Raw genomic sequence first — 20,587 nt, 5'->3', positions numbered from 1 at the left:
GCGCTCACCGACTGACTCGCGCTCACCGACTGACTCGCGCTCACCGACTGACTCGCACTCACCGACTGACTCGCGCTCACCGACTGACTCGCGCTCACCGACTGACTCGCGCTCACCGACTGACTCGCGCTCACCGACTGACTCACTCTCACTGACTCACTCTTACTGACTCACTCTCACTGACTCACTCTCACTGACTCACTCTCACTGACTCGCGCTCACTGACTGACCCGCGCTCACTGACTGACCCGCGCTCACTGACTGACCCGCGCTCACTGACTGACCCGCGCTCACTGACTGACCCGCGCTCACTGACTGACTCGCGCTCACTGACTGACTCGCGCTCACTGACTGACTCGCGCTCACTGACTGACTCGCGCTCACTGACTGACTCGCGCTCACCGACTGACTCGCGCTCACCGACTGACTCGCGCTCACCGACTGACTCGCGCTCACCGACTGACTCGCGCTCACCGACTGACTCGCGCTCACCGACTGACTCGCGCTCACCGACTGACTCGCGCTCACCGACTGACTCGCGCTCACCGACTGACTCGCGCTCACCGACTGACTCGCGCTCACCGACTGACTCGCGCTCACCGACTGACTCGCGCTCACCGACTGACTCGCGCTCACCGACTGACTCGCGCTCACCGACTGACTCATACTCACCGACTGACTGACTCTCTCTCTCACTGGCTCACTCTCACTGACTCACTCTCTCTCACTGACTCTCTCTCACTGACGCTCTCTCACTGACGCTCTCTCACTGACGCTCTCTCACTGACTGACGCTCTCTCACTGACTGACTCTCTCTCACTGACTGACTCTCTCTCACTGACTGACTCTCTCTCACTGACTGACTCTCTCTCACTGACTGACTCTCTCACTGACTGACTCTCTCACTGACTGACTCTCTCTCACTGATTGACTATCTCTCACTGACGGACTCTCCCTCACTGACGGACTCTCCCTCACTGACGGACTCTCCCTCACTGACGGACTCTCCCTCACTGATTGACTATCTCTCACTGACGGACTCTCCCTCACTGATTGACTATCTCTCACTGACGGACTCTCCCTCACTGACGGACTCTCCCTCACTGACGGACTCTCCCTCACTGACGGACTCTCCCTCACTGACGGACTCTCCCTCACTGACGGACTCTCCCTCACTGACGGGCTCTCCCTCACTGACGGACTCTCCCTCACCCTCACTGACGGACTCTCCCTCACTGACGGACTCTCCCTCACTGACGGACTCTCCCTCACTGACGGACTCTCACTCACTGACGGACTCTCACTCACTGACGGACTCTCACTCACTGACGGACTCTCACTCACTGACGGACTCTCACTCACTGAAGTAACTCTCACTCACTGAAGTAACTCTCACTCACTGACGGACTCTCACTGACGGACTCTCACTGACGGACTCTCACGGACTCACTCTCTCACTGACTGACTCACTCTCACTGGCTCACTCTCACTGACTCACTCTCACTGACTCACTCTCACTCTCACTGACTCACTCTCACTGACTCACTCTCACTGACTCACTATCACTGACTCACTCTCACTGACTCACTCTCACTGACTCACTCTCACTGACTCACTCTCACTGACTTTCACTGACAGACTCACTCTCACTGACAGACTCACTCTCACTGACTCTCTCAATGACAGACTCACTCTAATTGACTGACTGACTCACTCACTCTCTCTCACTGACTGACTGACTCTCACTCTCTCACTGACTGACTGACTCTCACTCTCTCACTGACTGACTGACTCTCACTCTCTCACTGACTGACTGACTCTCACTCTCTCACTGACTGACTGACTCTCACTCTCTCACTGACTGACTGACTCTCACTCTCTCACTGACTGTCTCTCACTGACTGACTGACTCTCACTCTCTCACTGACTGAATGACTCTCACTGACTGACTGACTGACTCACTCTCACTGACTGACTCACTCTCACTGACTGACTCACTCTCACTGACTGACTCACTCTCACTGACTGACTCACTCACTGACGGACTCTCCCACTGACGGACTCTCCCTCACTGACTCACTCTCACTGACTCACTCTCACTGACTCACGCTCACTGACTCACGCTCACTGACTCACGCTCACTGACTCACGCTCACTGACTCACGCTCACTGACTCACGCTCACTGACTCGCGCTCACTGACTCGCGCTCACTGACTCACGCTCACTGACTCGCGCTCACTGACGGACTCGCGCTCACTGACGGACTCGCGCTCACTGACGGACTCGCGCTCACTGACGGACTCGCGCTCACTGACGGACTCGCGCTCACTGACGGACTCGCGCTCACTGACGGACTCGCGCTCACTGACGGACTCGCGCTCACTGACGGACTCGCGCTCACCGACGGACTCGCGCTCACCGACGGACTCGCGCTCACCGACGGACTCGCGCTCACCGACGGACTCGCGCTCACCGACGGACTCGCGCTCACCGACGGACTCGCGCTCACCGACGGACTCGCGCTCACCGACGGACTCGCGCTCACCGACGGACTCGCGCTCACCGACGGACTCGCGCTCACCGACGGACTCGCGCTCACCGACGGACTCGCGCTCACCGACGGACTCGCGCTCACCGACGGACTCGCGCTCACCGACGGACTCGCGCTCACCGACTGACTCGCGCTCACCGACTGACTGACTCTCTCTCTCTCACTGACTCACTCTCACTGACTGACTGACTCTCTCTCTCACTGACTCACTCTCGCTGACTGACTGACTCTCTCTCACTGACTCTCTCGCTGACTGACTCTCTCACTGACTGACTCTCTCACTGACTGACTCTCTCACTGACTGACTCTCTCACTGACTGACTCTCTCACTGACTGACTCTCTCACTGACACTCTCTCTCTCTCACTGACTGACTCTCTCACTCTCTCACTGACTGACTCTCTCACTGAATGACTCTCTCTCACTGATTGACTATCTCTCACTGACTGACTCTCCCTCACTGACGGACTCTCACTCACTGACGGACTCTCACTCACTGACGGACTCTCCCTCACTGACGGACTCTCCCTCACTGACGGACTCTCCCTCACTGACGGACTCTCCCTCACTGACGGACTCTCCCTCACTGACGGACTCTCCCTCACTGACGGACTCTCCCTCACTGACGGACTCTCCCTCACTGACGGACTCTCCCTCACTGACGGACTCTCCCTCACTGACGGACTCTCCCTCACTGACGGACTCTCACTCACTGACGGACTCTCACTCACTGAGGGACTCTCACTCACTGAGGGACTCTCACTCACTGACGGACTCTCACTCACTGACGGACTCTCACTCACTGACGGACTCTCACTCACTGACGGACTCTCACTCACTGACGGACTCTCACTCACTGAAGTAACTCTCACTCACTGACGGACTCTCACTCACTGATGGACTCTCACTCACTGATGGACTCTCACTCACTGAAGTAACTCACTCACTGACGGACTCTCACTCACTGATGGACTCTCGCTCACTGAAGTAACTCTCACTCACTGACGGACTCTCACTCACTGACGGACTCTCACTCACTGACGGACTCTCACTCACTGAAGTAACTCTCACTCACTGACGGACTCTCACTCACTGATGGACTCTCACTCACTGATGGACTCTCACTCACTGATGGACTCTCACTCACTGAAGTAACTCTCACTCACTGACGGACTCTCACTCACTGATGGACTCTCACTCACTGATGGACTCTCACTCACTGAAGTAACTCTCACTCACTGACGGACTCTCACTCACTGACGGACTCTCACTCACTGATGGACTCTCACTCACTGATGGACTCTCACTCACTGAAGTAACTCTCACTCACTGACGGACTCTCACTCACTGATGGACTCTCACTCACTGATGGACTCTCACTCACTGAAGTAACTCTCACTCACTGACGGACTCTCACTCACTGATGGACTCTCACTCACTGAAGTAACTCTCACTCACTGACGGACTCTCACTCACTGACGGACTCTCACTCACTGATGGACTCTCACTCACTGAAGTAACTCTCACTCACTGACGGACTCTCACTCACTGATGGACTCTCACTCACTGATGGACTCTCACTCACTGAAGTAACTCTCACTCACTGACGGACTCTCACTCACTGATGGACTCTCACTCACTGAAGTAACTCTCACTCACTGACGGACTCTCACTGACGGACTCTCACGGACTCACTCTCTCACTGACTGACTCACTCTCACTGGCTCACTCTCACTGGCTCACTCTCACTGACTCACTCTCACTGACTCACTCTCACTGACTCACTCTCACTGACTCACTCTCACTGACTCACTCTCACTGACTCACTCTCACTGACTCACTCTCATTGACTCACTCTCACTGACTCTCACTGACAGACTCACTCTCACTGACAGACTCACTCTCACTGACTCTCTCAATGACAGACTCACTCTCATTGACTGACTCACTCACTCTCTCTCATTGACTGACTCTCCCACTCTCACTGACTGACTGACTCTCACTCTCTCACTGACTGACTGACTCTCACTCTCTCACTGACTGACTGACTCTCACTCTCTCACTGACTGAATGACTCTCTCTCTCTCACTGACTGACTGACTGACTCACTCTCACTGACTGACTCACTCTCACTGACTGACTCACTCTCACTGACTGACTCACTCTCACTGACTGACTCACTCTCACTGACTGACTCACTCTCTGACTGACTGACTCACTCTCTGACTGACTGACTCACTCTCTCTCACTGACTGACTCTTCCTCTCTCTCTCTCTCACTGACTGACTGACTCACTCTCTCTCACTGACTGACTCCTTCTCTCTCACTGACTGACACACTCTCTCTCACTGACTGACACACTCTCTCACTGACTGACACACTCTCTCACTGACTGACACACTCTCTCACTGACTGACACACTCTCTCACTGACTGACACACTCTCTCACTGACTGACACACTCTCTCACTGACTGACACACTCTCTCACTGACTGACACACTCTCTCACTGACTGACACACTCTCTCACTGACTGACACACTCTCTCACTGACTAACTCTCACTGATCGACTGACTCACTCTCACTGATCGACTGACTCACGCTCACTGACTCACGCTCACTGACTCACGCTCACTGACTCACGCTCACTGACTCGCGCTCACTGACTCGCGCTCACTGACTGACTCGCGCTCACTGACTGACTCGCGCTCACTGACTGACTCGCGCTCACTGACTGACTCGCGCTCACTGACTGACTCGCGCTCACTGACTGACTCGCGCTCACTGACTGACTCACGCTCACTGACTGACTCGCGCTCACTGACTGGCTGACTCTCTCTCTCTCTCACGGACTCACTCTCACTGACTGACTCACTCTCACTGACTGACAGACTGACTGACTCTCTCTCACTGACTCTCTCACTGACTCTCTCTCACTGACTCTCTCTCACTGACTCTCTCTCACTGACTCTCTCTCACTGACGCTCTCTCACTGATGCTCTCTCACTGACGCTCTCTCACTGACTGACTCTCTCACTGACTGACTCTCTCACTGACTGACTCTCTCACTGACTGACTCTCTCACGGACTGACTCTCTCACGGACTGACTCTCTCTCACTGATTGACTATCTCTCACTGACTGACTCTCCCTCACTGACTGACTCTCCCTCACTGACGGACTCTCCCTCACTGACGGACTCTCCCTCACTGACGGACTCTCCCTCACTGACGGACTCTCCCTCACTGACGGACTCTCCCTCACTGACGGACTCTCCCTCACTGACGGACTCTCCCTCACTGACGGACTCTCCCTCACTGACGGACTCTCCCTCACTGACGGACTCTCCCTCACTGACGGACTCTCCCTCACTGACGGACTCTCCCTCACTGACGGACTCTCCCTCACTGACGGACTCTCCCTCACTGACGGACTCTCCCTCACTGACGGACTCTCCCTCACTGACGGACTCTCCCTCACTGACGGACTCTCCCTCACTGACGGACTCTCTCACGGACTGACACTCTCACGGACTGACACTCTCACGGACTGGCTCACTCTCACTGACTCACTCTCACTAACTCACTCTCACTGACAGACTCACTCTAACTGACTCTCTCACTGACAGACTCACTCTCATTGATTGACTGACTCTCCCACTCTCACTGACTGACTGACTCACTCTTACTGACTGACTCGCGCTCACTGACTGACTCGTGCTCACTGACTGGCTGACTCTCTCTCTCTCTCACTGACTCACTCTCACTGACTGACTCACTCTCACTGACTGACAGACTGACTGACTCTCTCTCACTGACTCTCTCTCACTGACTCTCTCTCACTGACTCTCTCTCACTGACGCTCTCTCACTGATGCTCTCTCACTCTCTCTCACTGACGCTCTCTCACTGACTGACTCTCTCACTGACTGACTCTCTCACTGACTGACTCTCTCACGGACTGACTCTCTCACGGACTGACTCTCTCTCACTGATTGACTATCTCTCACTGACTGACTCTCCCTCACTGACTGACTCTCCCTCACTGACTGACTCTCCCTCACTGACTGACTCTCCCTCACTGACGGACTCTCCCTCACTGACGGACTCTCCCTCACTGACGGACTCTCCCTCACTGACGGACTCTCCCTCACTGACGGACTCTCCCTCACTGACGGACTCTCCCTCACTGACGGACTCTCCCTCACTGACGGACTCTCCCTCACTGACGGACTCTCCCTCACTGACGGACTCTCCCTCACTGACGGACTCTCCCTCACTGACGGACTCTCCCTCACTGACGGACTCTCCCTCACTGACGGACTCTCCCTCACTGACGGACTCTCCCTCACTGACGGACTCTCACTCACTGACGGACTCTCACTCACTGACGGACTCTCTCACGGACTGACTCTCTCACGGACTGACACTCTCACGGACTGGCTCACTCTCACTGACTCACTCTCACTAACTCACTCTCACTGACAGACTCACTCTAACTGACTCTCTCACTGACAGACTCACTCTCATTGATTGACTGACTCTCCCACTCTCACTGACTGACTGACTCACTCTTACTGACTGACTCTCCCACTCTCTCTCACTGACTGACTGACTGACTCACTCACTGACTGACTGACTGACTCACTCACTGACAGACTCTCACTGACAGACTCTCACTGACAGACTCTCACTGACAGACTCTCACTGACAGACTCTCACTGACAGACTCTCACTGACAGACTCTCACTGACAGACTCTCACTGACAGACTCTCACTGACAGACTCTCACTGACAGACTCTCACTGACAGACTCTCACTGACAGACTCTCACTGACAGACTCTCACTGACACTCTCACTGACAGACTCACTGACTGACTCTCCCACTCTCTCTCACTGACTGACTATCCCACTCTCTCCCACTGACTGACTGACTGACTCTCACTGACTGACTGACTGACTCTCACTGACAGACTCTCACTGACGGACTCACTCTCTCTCACTAACTGACTCTCCCACTCACTGACTGACTCTCCCACCCTCTCACTGACTGACTGACCGACTCTCCCACTCTCTCTCACTGACTCTCCCACTCTCTCTCTCTCACTGACTCACTCACTCACTGACTCTCCCACTCTCTCTCACTGACTCTCCCACTCTCTCTCACTGACTCTCCCACTCTCTCTCACTGACTCTCCCACTCTCTCTCTCACTGGCAGACTATCTCACTCTCACTGACTGACTCACTCTGACTGACTCTCCCATTTTATCTCACTGACTGACTCTCTCACTGACTGACTCTCCCACTCTCACTAACTGACTCACTCACTCTTACTGACAGACTTGCAATGACTCACTCTCACTGCCAGACTCTCTCACTCTCTCACTGATTGACACTCCCACTTTCTCTCACTGACTGACTCACTCTCACTGACTGACTGACTCACTCTCGCTGACACTCTCTCACTGACTGACTGACTCTCACACTCACTCTCTCTCACTGTGTGGTAAATAAATAATTAATTACCGGTACTATTTTTGAATACATTAAATAAAACAGATAGCTCAATAAATAAGAGGCAGGATCCGAGGAATCTGAGTCTAACAGGCTTTAATCAGGCACAAGGGAAGGGACAGGATCGGAACAGCCTGAAATAGAATAGCATGGACTGGCAGCTGCAACGTCTCATTAACAGTACATGGTATATATAGTAAAACATTATAATTGCATTACATACAGTAGGCGTAACAAGTGACAAACGTAAGATAAGAACAAATGGGCGTACAAAGAAGGCGTGCACAGGGCGTGCACGTAGACATGTGATGAGAACGTCACAGAAGTGTCATAAATGGGTGGATACATTATTATTATTATAATTACACTTGATTAAGCGCACAGCTACCCGAAGGTTTCCCGGCGCACATGGAGGGGGCTACCTGGGCAGCTTGGAACCTTTAACCTAGTGGTGCGCGCAAACGGGCCATGACGTGTAACTAGGGAGAACTGGGGGCTATGACTTCTGTGCTAGAAGAGGAGACTAAAGTCTAAGATGTCAGGACGACATGTACCTATATCATATCTGGTATCTGGTGTTTGGAGAACAGGTTGATAGAATCTAAAAGTTATCAGGGCAAAGGCTACTTGACACTAAGACTGGTACATGCATATATTCTTCGTGTATTGCGTGTGCTATGAATCTTCTATGGATATTAATTCAGTAATTCACTTGCATGGAGACAGAAAGACTAGACTATAGCTGAAGATGTTTATGCGGTTCGTTAGCTTAGGAATGTGAAGACGGAGAGCTGAACTGATAACTGGAGGCATAACATATTCTTGGCAGACAGGCAGGCAGAGCCAGGCCGGGCACCGCGCTGCGCGGCAGAAAGTAAGCGAAGGGTCAGGGATGCGGGAGGGGCTGCATCGCTCCTCGGAGTGGTTTCAGGAGACTGGAGCTTGAATCTGGTGTTCGGGCCCTTGAGGCCTAGTAACGGGGACAATTTGATGAATTAGCGTGCAGAATGTAAAACGTGGGCAACATAGGCCTAATACTCGTTGCTTTCACGGGACTGGAAACTGGCATACTAAAGTTGGACACAACTATAATTGCGTCTTTAATCGATCGCAGGGGGACATATGCATATCGATCATGCACATATAACATAGGATGGGGAACACGTAGGCACACATGACAAGGCAAAATTCAATTTTCCTCAACTGACTGACTCACTCTCTCTCACTGACTCACGCTCACTGAAACTGACTCACGCTCACTGAAACTGACTCACACTCACTGACTCACGCTCACTGGCAGCCTCTCACTGACTCTCCCCCTCTCTCACTGACTGACTGACTGACTCACTCTCTCTCACTGACTGACTGACTGACTGACTCTCTCTCACTGACTGACTGACTCACTCTCTCTCACTGCCTGACTGACTCACTCTCAATGACTGACTCACTCTCACTGACTGACTCACTCTCACTGACTGACTCACGCTCACTGGCAGTAATTCCTAGATTTAACTATGTATTTGGCTTGCTTCCATTCAAAATACCAGTAGGACTCCTGTAACAGATTAATGCAACCATCTGACGATGTGTGGGACGGTACTTCACCTAGGTTGTCAGCTGCCAAACTACACACAACTACAACATCCGCAGGACTCGCCTACAACATCTCTCATCCTACCATAGGGCACAACATATTTCCCAAATGGCTTATCAGCTAAATCCTCATATAGAAATACCCTTGTGTGTTAACATTAAATGCCATCTTTACAAGGAGTTTGAGGGTCCGTTGATTCTTTATGCTAATTCAAAATCCTCAACGGACCAGCAAAACCCTATCCTACTGGAAATACACATTGTATGGACATGTACGGACAACAAGACATGATCGTCTATAAGAAGACAGTCACTCATCCCAAAGCTGCTGTAACGATTGACTCCAGACCCTTTCCATGGCAATATTGGCATTCGAGGGCATTACTGGGATGAACCACCTACAGACAAATGAATCTATGAAATCCTGTGTGGAACTTCCAGAAGCTTGTCGATTATATCCCAATTATGGAGATATCTACAGATACGTCATTATATCCACTCTATGCAGAAGACCTGCAAATAGGTTCTCACCCCTCGTCTCTTCATACTTACCTGGTTCGCCGTGGCCACTTCAAAAAATGTATCACAGGGCTATGCTTACCAAGAAGTTCTGTGCTCCACTGGAATGTCTCCGGTGGCAAGAGCGGCTCTGCTTCACTTACTCTATAACTCAAAGGGCACAACTTATAAACAACCATGACTGAAGTCTTCAGGAGGCCCATAAAAAATCCAGTTATTGTAAAAACCTCCATGGCTTGCATTGGACCCCGGAAAGACTTCTCCGGGCAAATTGTCGAATACTTCTAATTGCTGGTGATGTGCCAAACAGAACAGCTACATATCCTCTGGTCCCGCCCTACATTTCAGCTCTATTAGCCTCTGATATGGCAAATTCGTAGAGATACCTGGGACCTGGACTATAACCCTTTGGTGGCCCTCGCAGTGTTGCATGACATCCAGAATGTCTCTGGTATCTCTAGACAAGAGTCGCAATGGCAGGGATTTGTATTCTTCGGACCTGGTCCAAACCAATGGTACCTACCCTGTAGGATCAGATGGACAATATGGCGATGACGGCGGCTCATAAACACCTGATCTGCTGACTAAATGACAAAGACACAGCTCTTTTTAGACATCTGGGGTGGTGTATTGCACCCCCAATAGCAATTAAGTTCCACTTGCCTTCCTGGTCCATCCAGGAGTGACTTCCTTCTGCTGCCTATCGTGTGGTCCTTGGGTATGTGTAGCATCTCCTTTTTACAACGCACCTCAAACAGTAAGTAGTTCTTTCTTATTCATAACCAGCATTGGCAAAGCCAAATCATCTTGCCTACGCATTGAACTTCATAGTGCTTTTTAAAAATTGCTGACGCGGGGCAGGGCAGGAGGCCTCTACACCCTCTGTGGTGCATGCCGTCCCTCCCTCGTGTCTACCAACAGCAATAAAAAAAATATAAACGCTAGGCCCATCATAACGCATACATTTAAAAAAAAAAAAGTTTAGTCTGCGCTGCTTTGCAACATGGCTACAACATTGACAAAGCCAATAGCTAGCATTGTGAGACCTACTTGCAATGTTTGTTAAGCCGTGGATGCTAGGTTTCGGCATGCTGTTTGTGTGTGCACAAACTCTGAATCCACTTGTACCAATGTAATGTAAGCTCATCAGAAAAAGGCGCCTGCTGTAGACATTTGCGTAACATGTAGGAAATGGGAAATCTATCTTAGTTTGCAGACATTATATATGGAAAAAATAAACTACATTATAAATTATAATGTACTTTATTTTTCATATATAATATATTTTATAGCTCTGTAACATCAGAGGTGCTGATGGAGCCTGGGAGTCGACCGTTGTTTTAAAAAGTAACAGCTCCTTCATCCTCCGTCATAACTGAACCGCTGAGTGGGTGTCGGTGAATATTTTTCTCATTAACTTTCTTATGGAAATGCAAAGGTTGCAGTATTCCTCGTGAATTGGGCTTTTATGAGAAAATAAGGACTTTGGCAAGCACTCTGTATGTGAGTGTGTTGTAAACAAAACAAGGATCCAACTTCAGGTTATCTTTAGGTAGTATTTTTTATGATGGTAAGTTCAGGAGTTGAAGTACAGAGAGCCCGACCAGGAGCAGCCTTTCTGCTGCTTAGCCCATATGGAATGTTAACAAAAAAAATAACATGATTGAAAATGACTATGCCTATCCATGTACTCATATTAATCAAAACAACAAAGTGGGCAAGATTAAAAAAAACAGTCTTGAAGAAAGCAAAAAGACTACACTTACCCACAACTCCCTTTCCACACAAAACAAACAAACAACATCTACCTTTCAAAACAAAACCAAACAAGCCCGCATTCTGCTACACCACGCATAACCAACCAAGCCCCTTATGCCACAAACATGCCAGCTGGCCAGGCTGAAATGGACATGAACACACATGGAACTGAACCTCAACGGTGCAGTAGAAAGCACCCCACAACAAAACTAGTACACTTAATTCATTATGCTTTGCAAGTGTGGGTTCGTATCCCATCCTCGTTGCCAGAATATTGTAAACAAACGAGGATCCAACTTCAGGGTATCTTTAGGTAATATTTATTATGATGGTAAGTTCAGGAGCTGAAGGACAGAGATCCCCACCAGGAGCAACCTTCCTGCTACTCAGCCCATACAACAACTGCCAACCTCACTCATCCAACATTCCACAGCATCATCACTCATCCAACATTCCACACCCCACTCACCCTTGCTGAGCAGCAAGTATAACAGAGTGTGACTTATAGTAGCACATGCAAGAAAAAGCTATGCAAGGGTATACACTCAAATACAACATGCTTAAGTGTTGCACGCGTGGCATGGTTTTAGAGTACTCGTCAGAATAAGTTAAGCAAGGTCTGTATTTGCATACATAATGCTCTGCGAGTTACTGACGCAGCAGGGCTTCAGAGTACTCACAACATCGCATGAAAAAGTTATGCAAGGTATACACATACATGCAAAAGCCTTGTGCTTTTTACCACCAATTGATATTTCCAAGAGGAAACTACACAACTGTGTAGGCGTGGGAAAAGTTGTGAACTCTGCGAAACCGGATAGCCTGATGTAGGTGAGTTTTGAGACACTACGCTTGATGGATGAACTCTTCATGCAGTACTGTTGACGTCTCAATAGCACTATTCCGTAAGAGTGCTGCTCTGTCCATCACGCTGTCGTTTCCACAGCATTCTGCTGCAGTCTCAACACATCCTTCATAATGTAATTTTTTATTATGAAGGACAGAATATTATGCATTCTTTGTTAAATTTTTCGAAATGCAGGGGTAAAATAATGTGCACTTTATTCAAATGTTTTTGATTTCAGTCGAGGAATGTTGAAAGTCTGAAGTCTGGCACAAAAACTGTTTCAGAGGCGACCTAAGGAGATATATATATGCATATATGTAGGTATATATATATATATATATATATATATCGAGAGAGAGATCGCTCTCTCTCTCTCTCTATATATATATGTATGTATGTATGTATGTATGTATGTATGTGTATGTATGTATATATTACCTACTGGCGATCGCCAGTAGGTAGATATAGTTAGGACCTACATTCCATAGGAAATCCACAAATTTCTATTTGGAATAACTTTGGCGCTGGTAGACGAATCGTCGTGAATTTCTCCAAGAAAATGGCCTGCTTGGCTCCGCTCCTTCCCTGAAAGTTTGGGTGTGATTCGTCAAGTAGGGGCCGAGAAAAAAGGGGGGTCCAAAACCTGTTTTCCCCATGCAATTTTCCATAGGGACCTTTAGCCAGGGCTACAGCCCGAACGGTTGAACGGAATTACACCAAATTTGGCAGAGAGATAGAGTTCGGTTTGCAGATTATGCTTTTTGTTAAATGGTGTAAATCCATTCAGTAGTTCCTGAGAAAATCAAAAGTCATAGTGATATCTAGAGACGAAGTACTGTACGTGTACTGAAATCCGTACAATTACAAGCACGAGCTTCATGCTGATTAGTTGTCAACTGTCTGTCAACACTCCAAACCAGGATGTGTTGGTAGCCATCTTGTGCCTCGGTAGAACTGAGGCACAAGAAAACAGAAAAAGAAATGCGAAAAACACGAAAAGGGGGCAGGGTAGAGACCCCCTAGGCCTGCTTAGGGGGTCCCACAAGAACCCCCAAGGCCCCCCCCCCCAAAATGTTTGGCTGGAAAAAATCACGGGGTATGCGTACCCTGCCGCTCCCCCCCCAAACAATTAAGGCACCACTCTGCAAACGCGCCCCCGGCGCATACTGGAGGTTCCTGGTGGACTAGTTGGCCCCCAGGGTCCCCCAGTATTGAAGGGGAATTAGTTCCCCCTCTGCAAACGCGCCAGGGGGCTTCCTTGCAGAGACATGTAAAAAGGCCACGCCCCTATTTACACCTCTCTGCAACGCAGCCCTCTGGTGCATACTGGAGGTTCCTGGTGGGCTAGTTGGCCCCCAGAGACCACCAGTATGCAAGGGGAATTAGTTCCCCCTCTGCAAACGCGCCAGGGGGCTTCCTTGCAGAGACATGTAAAAAGGCCACGCCCCTATTTACACCTCTCTGCAACGCAGCCCTCTGGTGCATACTGGAGGTTCCTGGTGGGCTAGTTGGCCCCCAGAGACCACCAGTATGCAAGGGGAATTAGTTCCCCCTCTGCAAACGTGCCAGCGGGCTGCGTTGCAGAGACTTGTAAAAAGGGGCGGGCCTCATTACACCTCTCTGCAACGCAGCCCCCTGGCACATACTGGAGGTTCCTGGTGGGTTCGGTGGCCCCCAGGGACCCCCTGTATGCAAGGGATATTAGTTTCCCCTCTGCAAACGTGCCAGGGGGCTGCGTTGCAGAGAGGTGTAATGAGGCCACGCCCCTTTTTACACCTCTCTTCAACGCAGCCCCCTGGCGCATACTGGAGGTTCCTGGTGGGCTAGTTGGCACCCAGGGACTCCCAGTATGCAAGGGGACTTAATCCCCCAACTTAGAACGCGTTACGGGCGCGTTTGCACAGTGGTGAAGGTAGGGGGCGGGGCTTGAGGTGATATGTGTGCAAACATGCCCTGTGGCGCGTTTTAAGTTGGGGAATTAATTCCTGTTCAATCCATAGGTCCCCTTGGGGCCAACTAGTTCAACAGGTACCTCCAGTAAGCGCCACATTGCTGCGTTGCAGAGTGTAGTAAAAAGGGGGCGTGCCCTCTGAATACCTCTCTGCAACGCAGCTCCCTGGCGCATACTGGAGGTACCTGGTGGGCTAGTTTGCTCACATGGGACCTCAGGATTGAAGAGGAATTAATTCCCCAACCTAAATCGCGCCACAGGGCGTGTTTGCACTAATGTCACTTCAGGCCCCGCCCCCTTCCTTCACTATTGAGCACAATATACTCTATAATCAGCGGAACTACGAATTCGATTTACTCACCTGTTATCACGAGAGACGTCAGTGCTGCATCTTTGAGCCCAGTACAGACCCTGAAAAGTAAATCTAAGCATACTTACCAGTAACTTGTATTTCCTTCCATAGGAATCTATTGTGTGGTTTTCTAAGTGTCTATTTTTGAAACGTTCAAATATTCCTGTAAAATCAGCCGAACTACGAATTCCTATTTACTCACCTGTTATCAGGAGAGACCTCAGTGCTGCATCTTTCAGCCCACTACTGTTCCTGAAAAGTAATTCTAACCATACTTACAGTAACTTGAATTTTCTTCCATAGGCTAACATTGACTGGTTTCACTTGGAAATTTTTCTAAGTGTGGAGTTTTGGAACTTAAAAGAATTCCTCAAAAATCAGCCGAACTACGAATTCCGATTTACACACCTGTTATCTTGAGAGACCTCAGTGCTGCATCTTTCAGCTCACTACTATTCCTGAAAAGTAAATTTAACTGTACTTACCAGTAACTTGAATTTCCTTCCGTAGGATATCATTGCCTGCTATATAAAATATAAAATAAAAAAAATATTACAATTTCAATATTTTTAAAAACATTTTTTTTCAATTTGTATTACAAATATGTAATGTAATTTAAAAAATAAAATATCTAAAAATAAATACTTTAAAACAATGCAGTAAATTAGTATAAAAAAATAACAGTTTATACATTTAAAAATTATCATTTACAAAACCTTTGAAATTCACTGAAAAACCCATAGGTTTCAGCCACGTTATAGTTAGGAATTATCATTTAATTAACCTTAGAAATTCACTGAAAAAACCATAGGTTTCACCCACGTTATAGTTAGGAATTAGCATTTAAAAAACCTTAGAAATTCACTGAAAAAAACATAGGTTTCACACATGTTATAGTTAGCTGGACATTTCACTCATGCAAAACCATGGAAATTCCCCCGTTATAGTTAGATGAGCTAACTATAACTCGCGCGCCCGCAATGCACTGCTGATGACGTCACATATTACATCACTCATGACATGGTCAGTAACATCACAAATGACATCACTGATGACATCATCCTTGTGAAAGAGTGGCAGACCTCCTCTCAGCGTAATATAACCTTTGATACACACATTGAAAAATAGAACTAAAAATTTCAAAACAATGGAGATACCAATACCAGTTACAACAACCTATTCAGTAATTCCAAAATCTACATGCACATCCACTCATTCACCAACAGTTCTATATTCACTCATACAGGTACTCACTCATCATATGTACTCATACACCTATACATCCTGTTACACACCAACACTCATCCATAGAGTTATTCACACATGCAAATAAACTATAAAACATTCATTTATTTGCATATACAGCTATACACACACCACTACTCTTACTTCTACAGAAACGTACACATACTTACTCTCTTAAACAATCACTTATAGAAACACATACTTATTTATGCAGGAACTCTTCCAATCTCTCACTCTCACATATACTCACTTATATACATCAATACTCACATACACTAGTTTAAAACATATGTAGTTACTCATAAAGATATGATTGAGACAGTCATTCACTCACTAACACACCCATACACACCCATCCACCCATACAGTCCTGCACACATGCTGTCTTCAAAACACATACAGAGAGTCACTCATTCATGCATCTGTGTGCTAAGTAATACCCCCCACCAAACCATACAGGCACTCATTCTGATACTCAAAAAACCAACTAATAACCCATATACACACTCATGTGGCTACTCACCAACCCATGCAGCCATTTATACACTAAGTGAGACACTGATACAGATATATAAATATTTAAACATTACTCGCTAATACATGTATTCAGTAAGATACACTTAATAAGTCAGTTTATACAATCAATTAAAAAAAACCCATCTATTTAGACACTTATTTAACCGTTTGTTCTTCCATTGACATTTAGGTATACATATATAAAAAATATTTATTTTTCAGAAAGACACACATTCACTGGATGTTGTCATCAGTGATGTCATCAGTGATGTCATTTGAGATGTCATCAGTGATGTCGTGAGTGATGTCACTGACCATGTCATGAGTGATGTAATATGTGACATCATCAGCAGTGCATTGTGGGCGCGCGAGTTATAGTTAGCTGAACTAACTATAACGGGGGAATTTCAATGGTTTTGTATGAGTGAAATGTCCAGCTAACTATAACATGTGTGAAACCTGTTTTTTTCAGTGAATATATATATATATATATATATATATATTTATTTATTTATTCAGCTCCTTTACACTCCACCTTGGTCTCAGCACTCATGAATGGGTTCTCCCCAGCGCGAAGGTGAAAATGTGCATAAATCTTATCGCTGCACAGCAAATAACACCAGCACTCCCAGGAGCAGTTCACCCAGATTTTATTTAGGTGATAGTACACACAGACACGTTTCGGCTGTCACCTTTCTCAATGACAGCAGGTGCTCTTAAACGGCGTCATTAAATGCATTTCGTAAACGCAAATGACGGACATACGTCAACACAGTTATATTTCGGCCATTTTGTAACATCCAAATCATAGCATTGAGCTTATGCGCAAATTATATTTTAAAGACTATTCTATTTCAATATTTACCACCACAGAGGAGGCAGTTTTAAGGTTCGGACTTACCTGCGGCCAGGCTCTGTCCCCAGCCACCAAGGACTGGCCAACTCCAGATGCACACACGCTTTGACCATCTGCTATGGGGGTTGCCTGCAGGGTGAGGTTCTGAACCCAACACACTGGAGTGTGGCCACCCCCCACTGCATATTTGTATTATTATTTTGAGTCCCGCAGTACTATAGGAGGTCTTTCCTGATTCCAGGGGTAGTACAGTGGTACCACAAATGAAATAGGCACATTACTTTAATTTGAATTACTGAGCAGGGAATTCCTATGGTCCCCCAAGTGGGCCTGGTGGCCAGGGTCACCCCTTATGGACCTTTTTCAAATTTGTTCAGGATTCGGGGACCAGTAAAAAAAAGAAAAAGAAAATATATATATATATATATATATATATATATATATATATTCTTTAAAAAAATTAGCTATTCAGGAATATTCAGCTTGGTCTATTAAAGTTGACAAAGTTCTCTTTCATTGACATTTGTTTGTATAAAGGCTAAATATTTCTTCATAATTTGTTATACTTTGTTTTAATGCTTTTGTACCTGCTAATGTTTGTGCTTTAATTTTAATAGGCAGAACCAGGTAGTATTACTAGACACATTGGAACAGGAAATTTCGAAATTCAGGGAGTGCAGTACCATTCTTGACATCAATGCTTTGGTGAGTTGTGTTATCGTTGTGTACTTATTATAACAGCTATTTAATATGTACAGATTAAAACGTTGATATTCTTTCCATTAGAAGAGATGCTGGCCTTTGTGAAGCAGACTAGATGTATTTCTTTAGGGTGACTTTGGTAGTAAATACAGACTATCTTAAACCTTATTCTAATGCATGGTCAGTAATGTATATTAACCTCCCTCCAATCCATGCACCCACCACTTGCTCTTTCAATTAAATATCCGAATTTCCAGTCAGAGGGTACTTCCAGGTGAGGTTGGCTGTTATCACAGTCCCCATGCTGCGAACTTTCACAGTGAGCACTTAGTCTCTTTTGCTAATAAAATGTTGTGTTTACAGTAAAAACAGAGACTAGAGTACGCCTTCGAAGAAAAAAAACATATCTGTAAGATTAATCTAAAAGATTTGGTGTTACGAATGTAAACCATGCATTTGTGAATGCTTCATTGACATTTTAACTGTATAATGTTGATGCTAATTTTGTATGTTCTTTTTAGCTCTCAGAAGCAAAATACTATCATAACAAGTTAGTTAACGTTAGAAAAGAAATGATGACCCTGCACGAAAAAACATCAAAATTAAAAGTAAGTTGATTATTTATTCTGCCATTTGACTTGGAAGTAAAAAGGTAAAATGTGATTCATTATTTCATTATTGCTCTGTTCTGATCACTACTTGTTTGAGGTTTACACTTCGATTTATACAAACCTTTTTTGTTTCTGTTTATTGATTTTCTGCTTGTCCACATAAGTAATGTGAAATGGTAACATCAGCGTTTCACACTTTGCCCTTTGCTACTTTCAAACTCACACCAGTCTGATCATCAGGTGCTTGAAAAAAGGACCAGTGTAGGCAGATGGGAATGTTCACGGTGAGATAAAGGAGCTTAAGGAAGATAACCATTTTTATTAGTGCTATTCGCCTGGCCGGTTACAATGATAGTGAATACCAACATGTGATCTGGTCTGCCATTTTATCAAGGGCAACACCATAATTTTTTTTAATGATGAGGCCTGTGTCACCGTTGGCCGATATACCCAGGCATCCCTTTGAGCTCTCACACCATTCCAGTGTGAAGTGTGTAACAACCCTATCTGCAGGTGGAAGAACTGTGATTTGGTACAGTATATAGTGACTCGCTCCCAATAGGGCCCTACATTTTAGGATTTCCCACGTTATCATGCTGAGCCATACCCTTGGTACTCTCAAATACAATGTCGTATTGTCTGCATAGAGGGAGATCAAAAGATTGTGGCTTGTGTATCAGAGGGCATGGCCGAAGTTGCTGCCTTAGCTTAACACCTTGGCTGCTAAGGCTTTTCCCGCTGGGTGCTGACAAGTCAGATTTACCATTGTTCATGACAAGGTCAGCTCGTCATTAGCACAGGATCAGTGCACTGTATGACGAGCTGACCTTGTCATGAGCATGGAACAGGTCAGCCAGCGGCTCTAGGGTAGTCGCAAACGGAATGGAATAGAGGGCACACCTCCATCGGGTTCCACGAGAGACGGTGATGCTCATTACTAATTTGTACCAGAGTTTCTGGAAAATAATATAGCAGTCTGATTTATTCTATAAAACTACTGGGCATGCTAAGTCTATCCAGAATAGATAATAGATACACCCCTTCCAAAGAATCAAACACCTTGGAGGCATGCAAAAACATGGCTACTGCATCTATATCTGGCTCTAGGCCATGTAAGAGTGCAAAGAGACTATGCAAGTTATGCATAGAAGGTCTACCCTGTATAAACCTGGGTTGGTCAGGAAAAACCAGATCGGTGAAAAGAGGGGACTGACCATTAGCAATATATTTGACCAGACTTTTAGCATCACAGTTTAAGAGCGAGAGAGATATGTATGACTCACATTTCTTCGCAGCCTTCCTGGGTTTAAGCAGATTAGTTAAGATAGACTCTCCATGGTCGGTTGGAGGAAGTGTTTCATCTTGGATTCCTCTAATACAGCGGGCAGAGTAGGAGCATGAATATCTCTGAACATTTCATAGAACTTGTCTGGGAGTCCATCACAGCTAGGAGCCCTTCAGGATGGAAGCCCACGGACACCTCTTTTATTTCATCTACTGTGAACAGCTGATCGAGAAACTGCTGCTGGGCATCACTCAACTAGGCCAGCGTAGTGTCCTCTAAGTAATCCAC

The 20,587-nt window shown here is 47.1% G+C and overlaps 1 protein-coding gene across 1 annotated transcript in view; it reads left to right on the top strand.

The window, feature by feature from the left end:
• BLOC1S6 (biogenesis of lysosomal organelles complex 1 subunit 6) overlaps positions 1 to 20,587 on the top strand; it is a 176,292-nt gene that overhangs the window by 116,839 nt on the left and 38,866 nt on the right. The window contains exons 3-4 of the mRNA XM_078684771.1: positions 18,319 to 18,406; positions 18,925 to 19,011. Coding sequence (XP_078540897.1) covers positions 18,319 to 18,406; positions 18,925 to 19,011 — 175 coding nt within the window. The remainder of the gene's footprint in view (positions 1 to 18,318; positions 18,407 to 18,924; positions 19,012 to 20,587) is intronic.

Source organism: Lissotriton helveticus, chromosome 3_2 (genome assembly GCF_964261635.1).
Source record: "Lissotriton helveticus chromosome 3_2, aLisHel1.1, whole genome shotgun sequence".
Classification (NCBI taxonomy): Eukaryota; Metazoa; Chordata; class Amphibia; order Caudata; family Salamandridae; genus Lissotriton; species Lissotriton helveticus.
The sequence above is the reverse complement of the archived record's forward strand: the minus strand, read 5'-3'. Positions and strand labels throughout refer to the sequence as shown.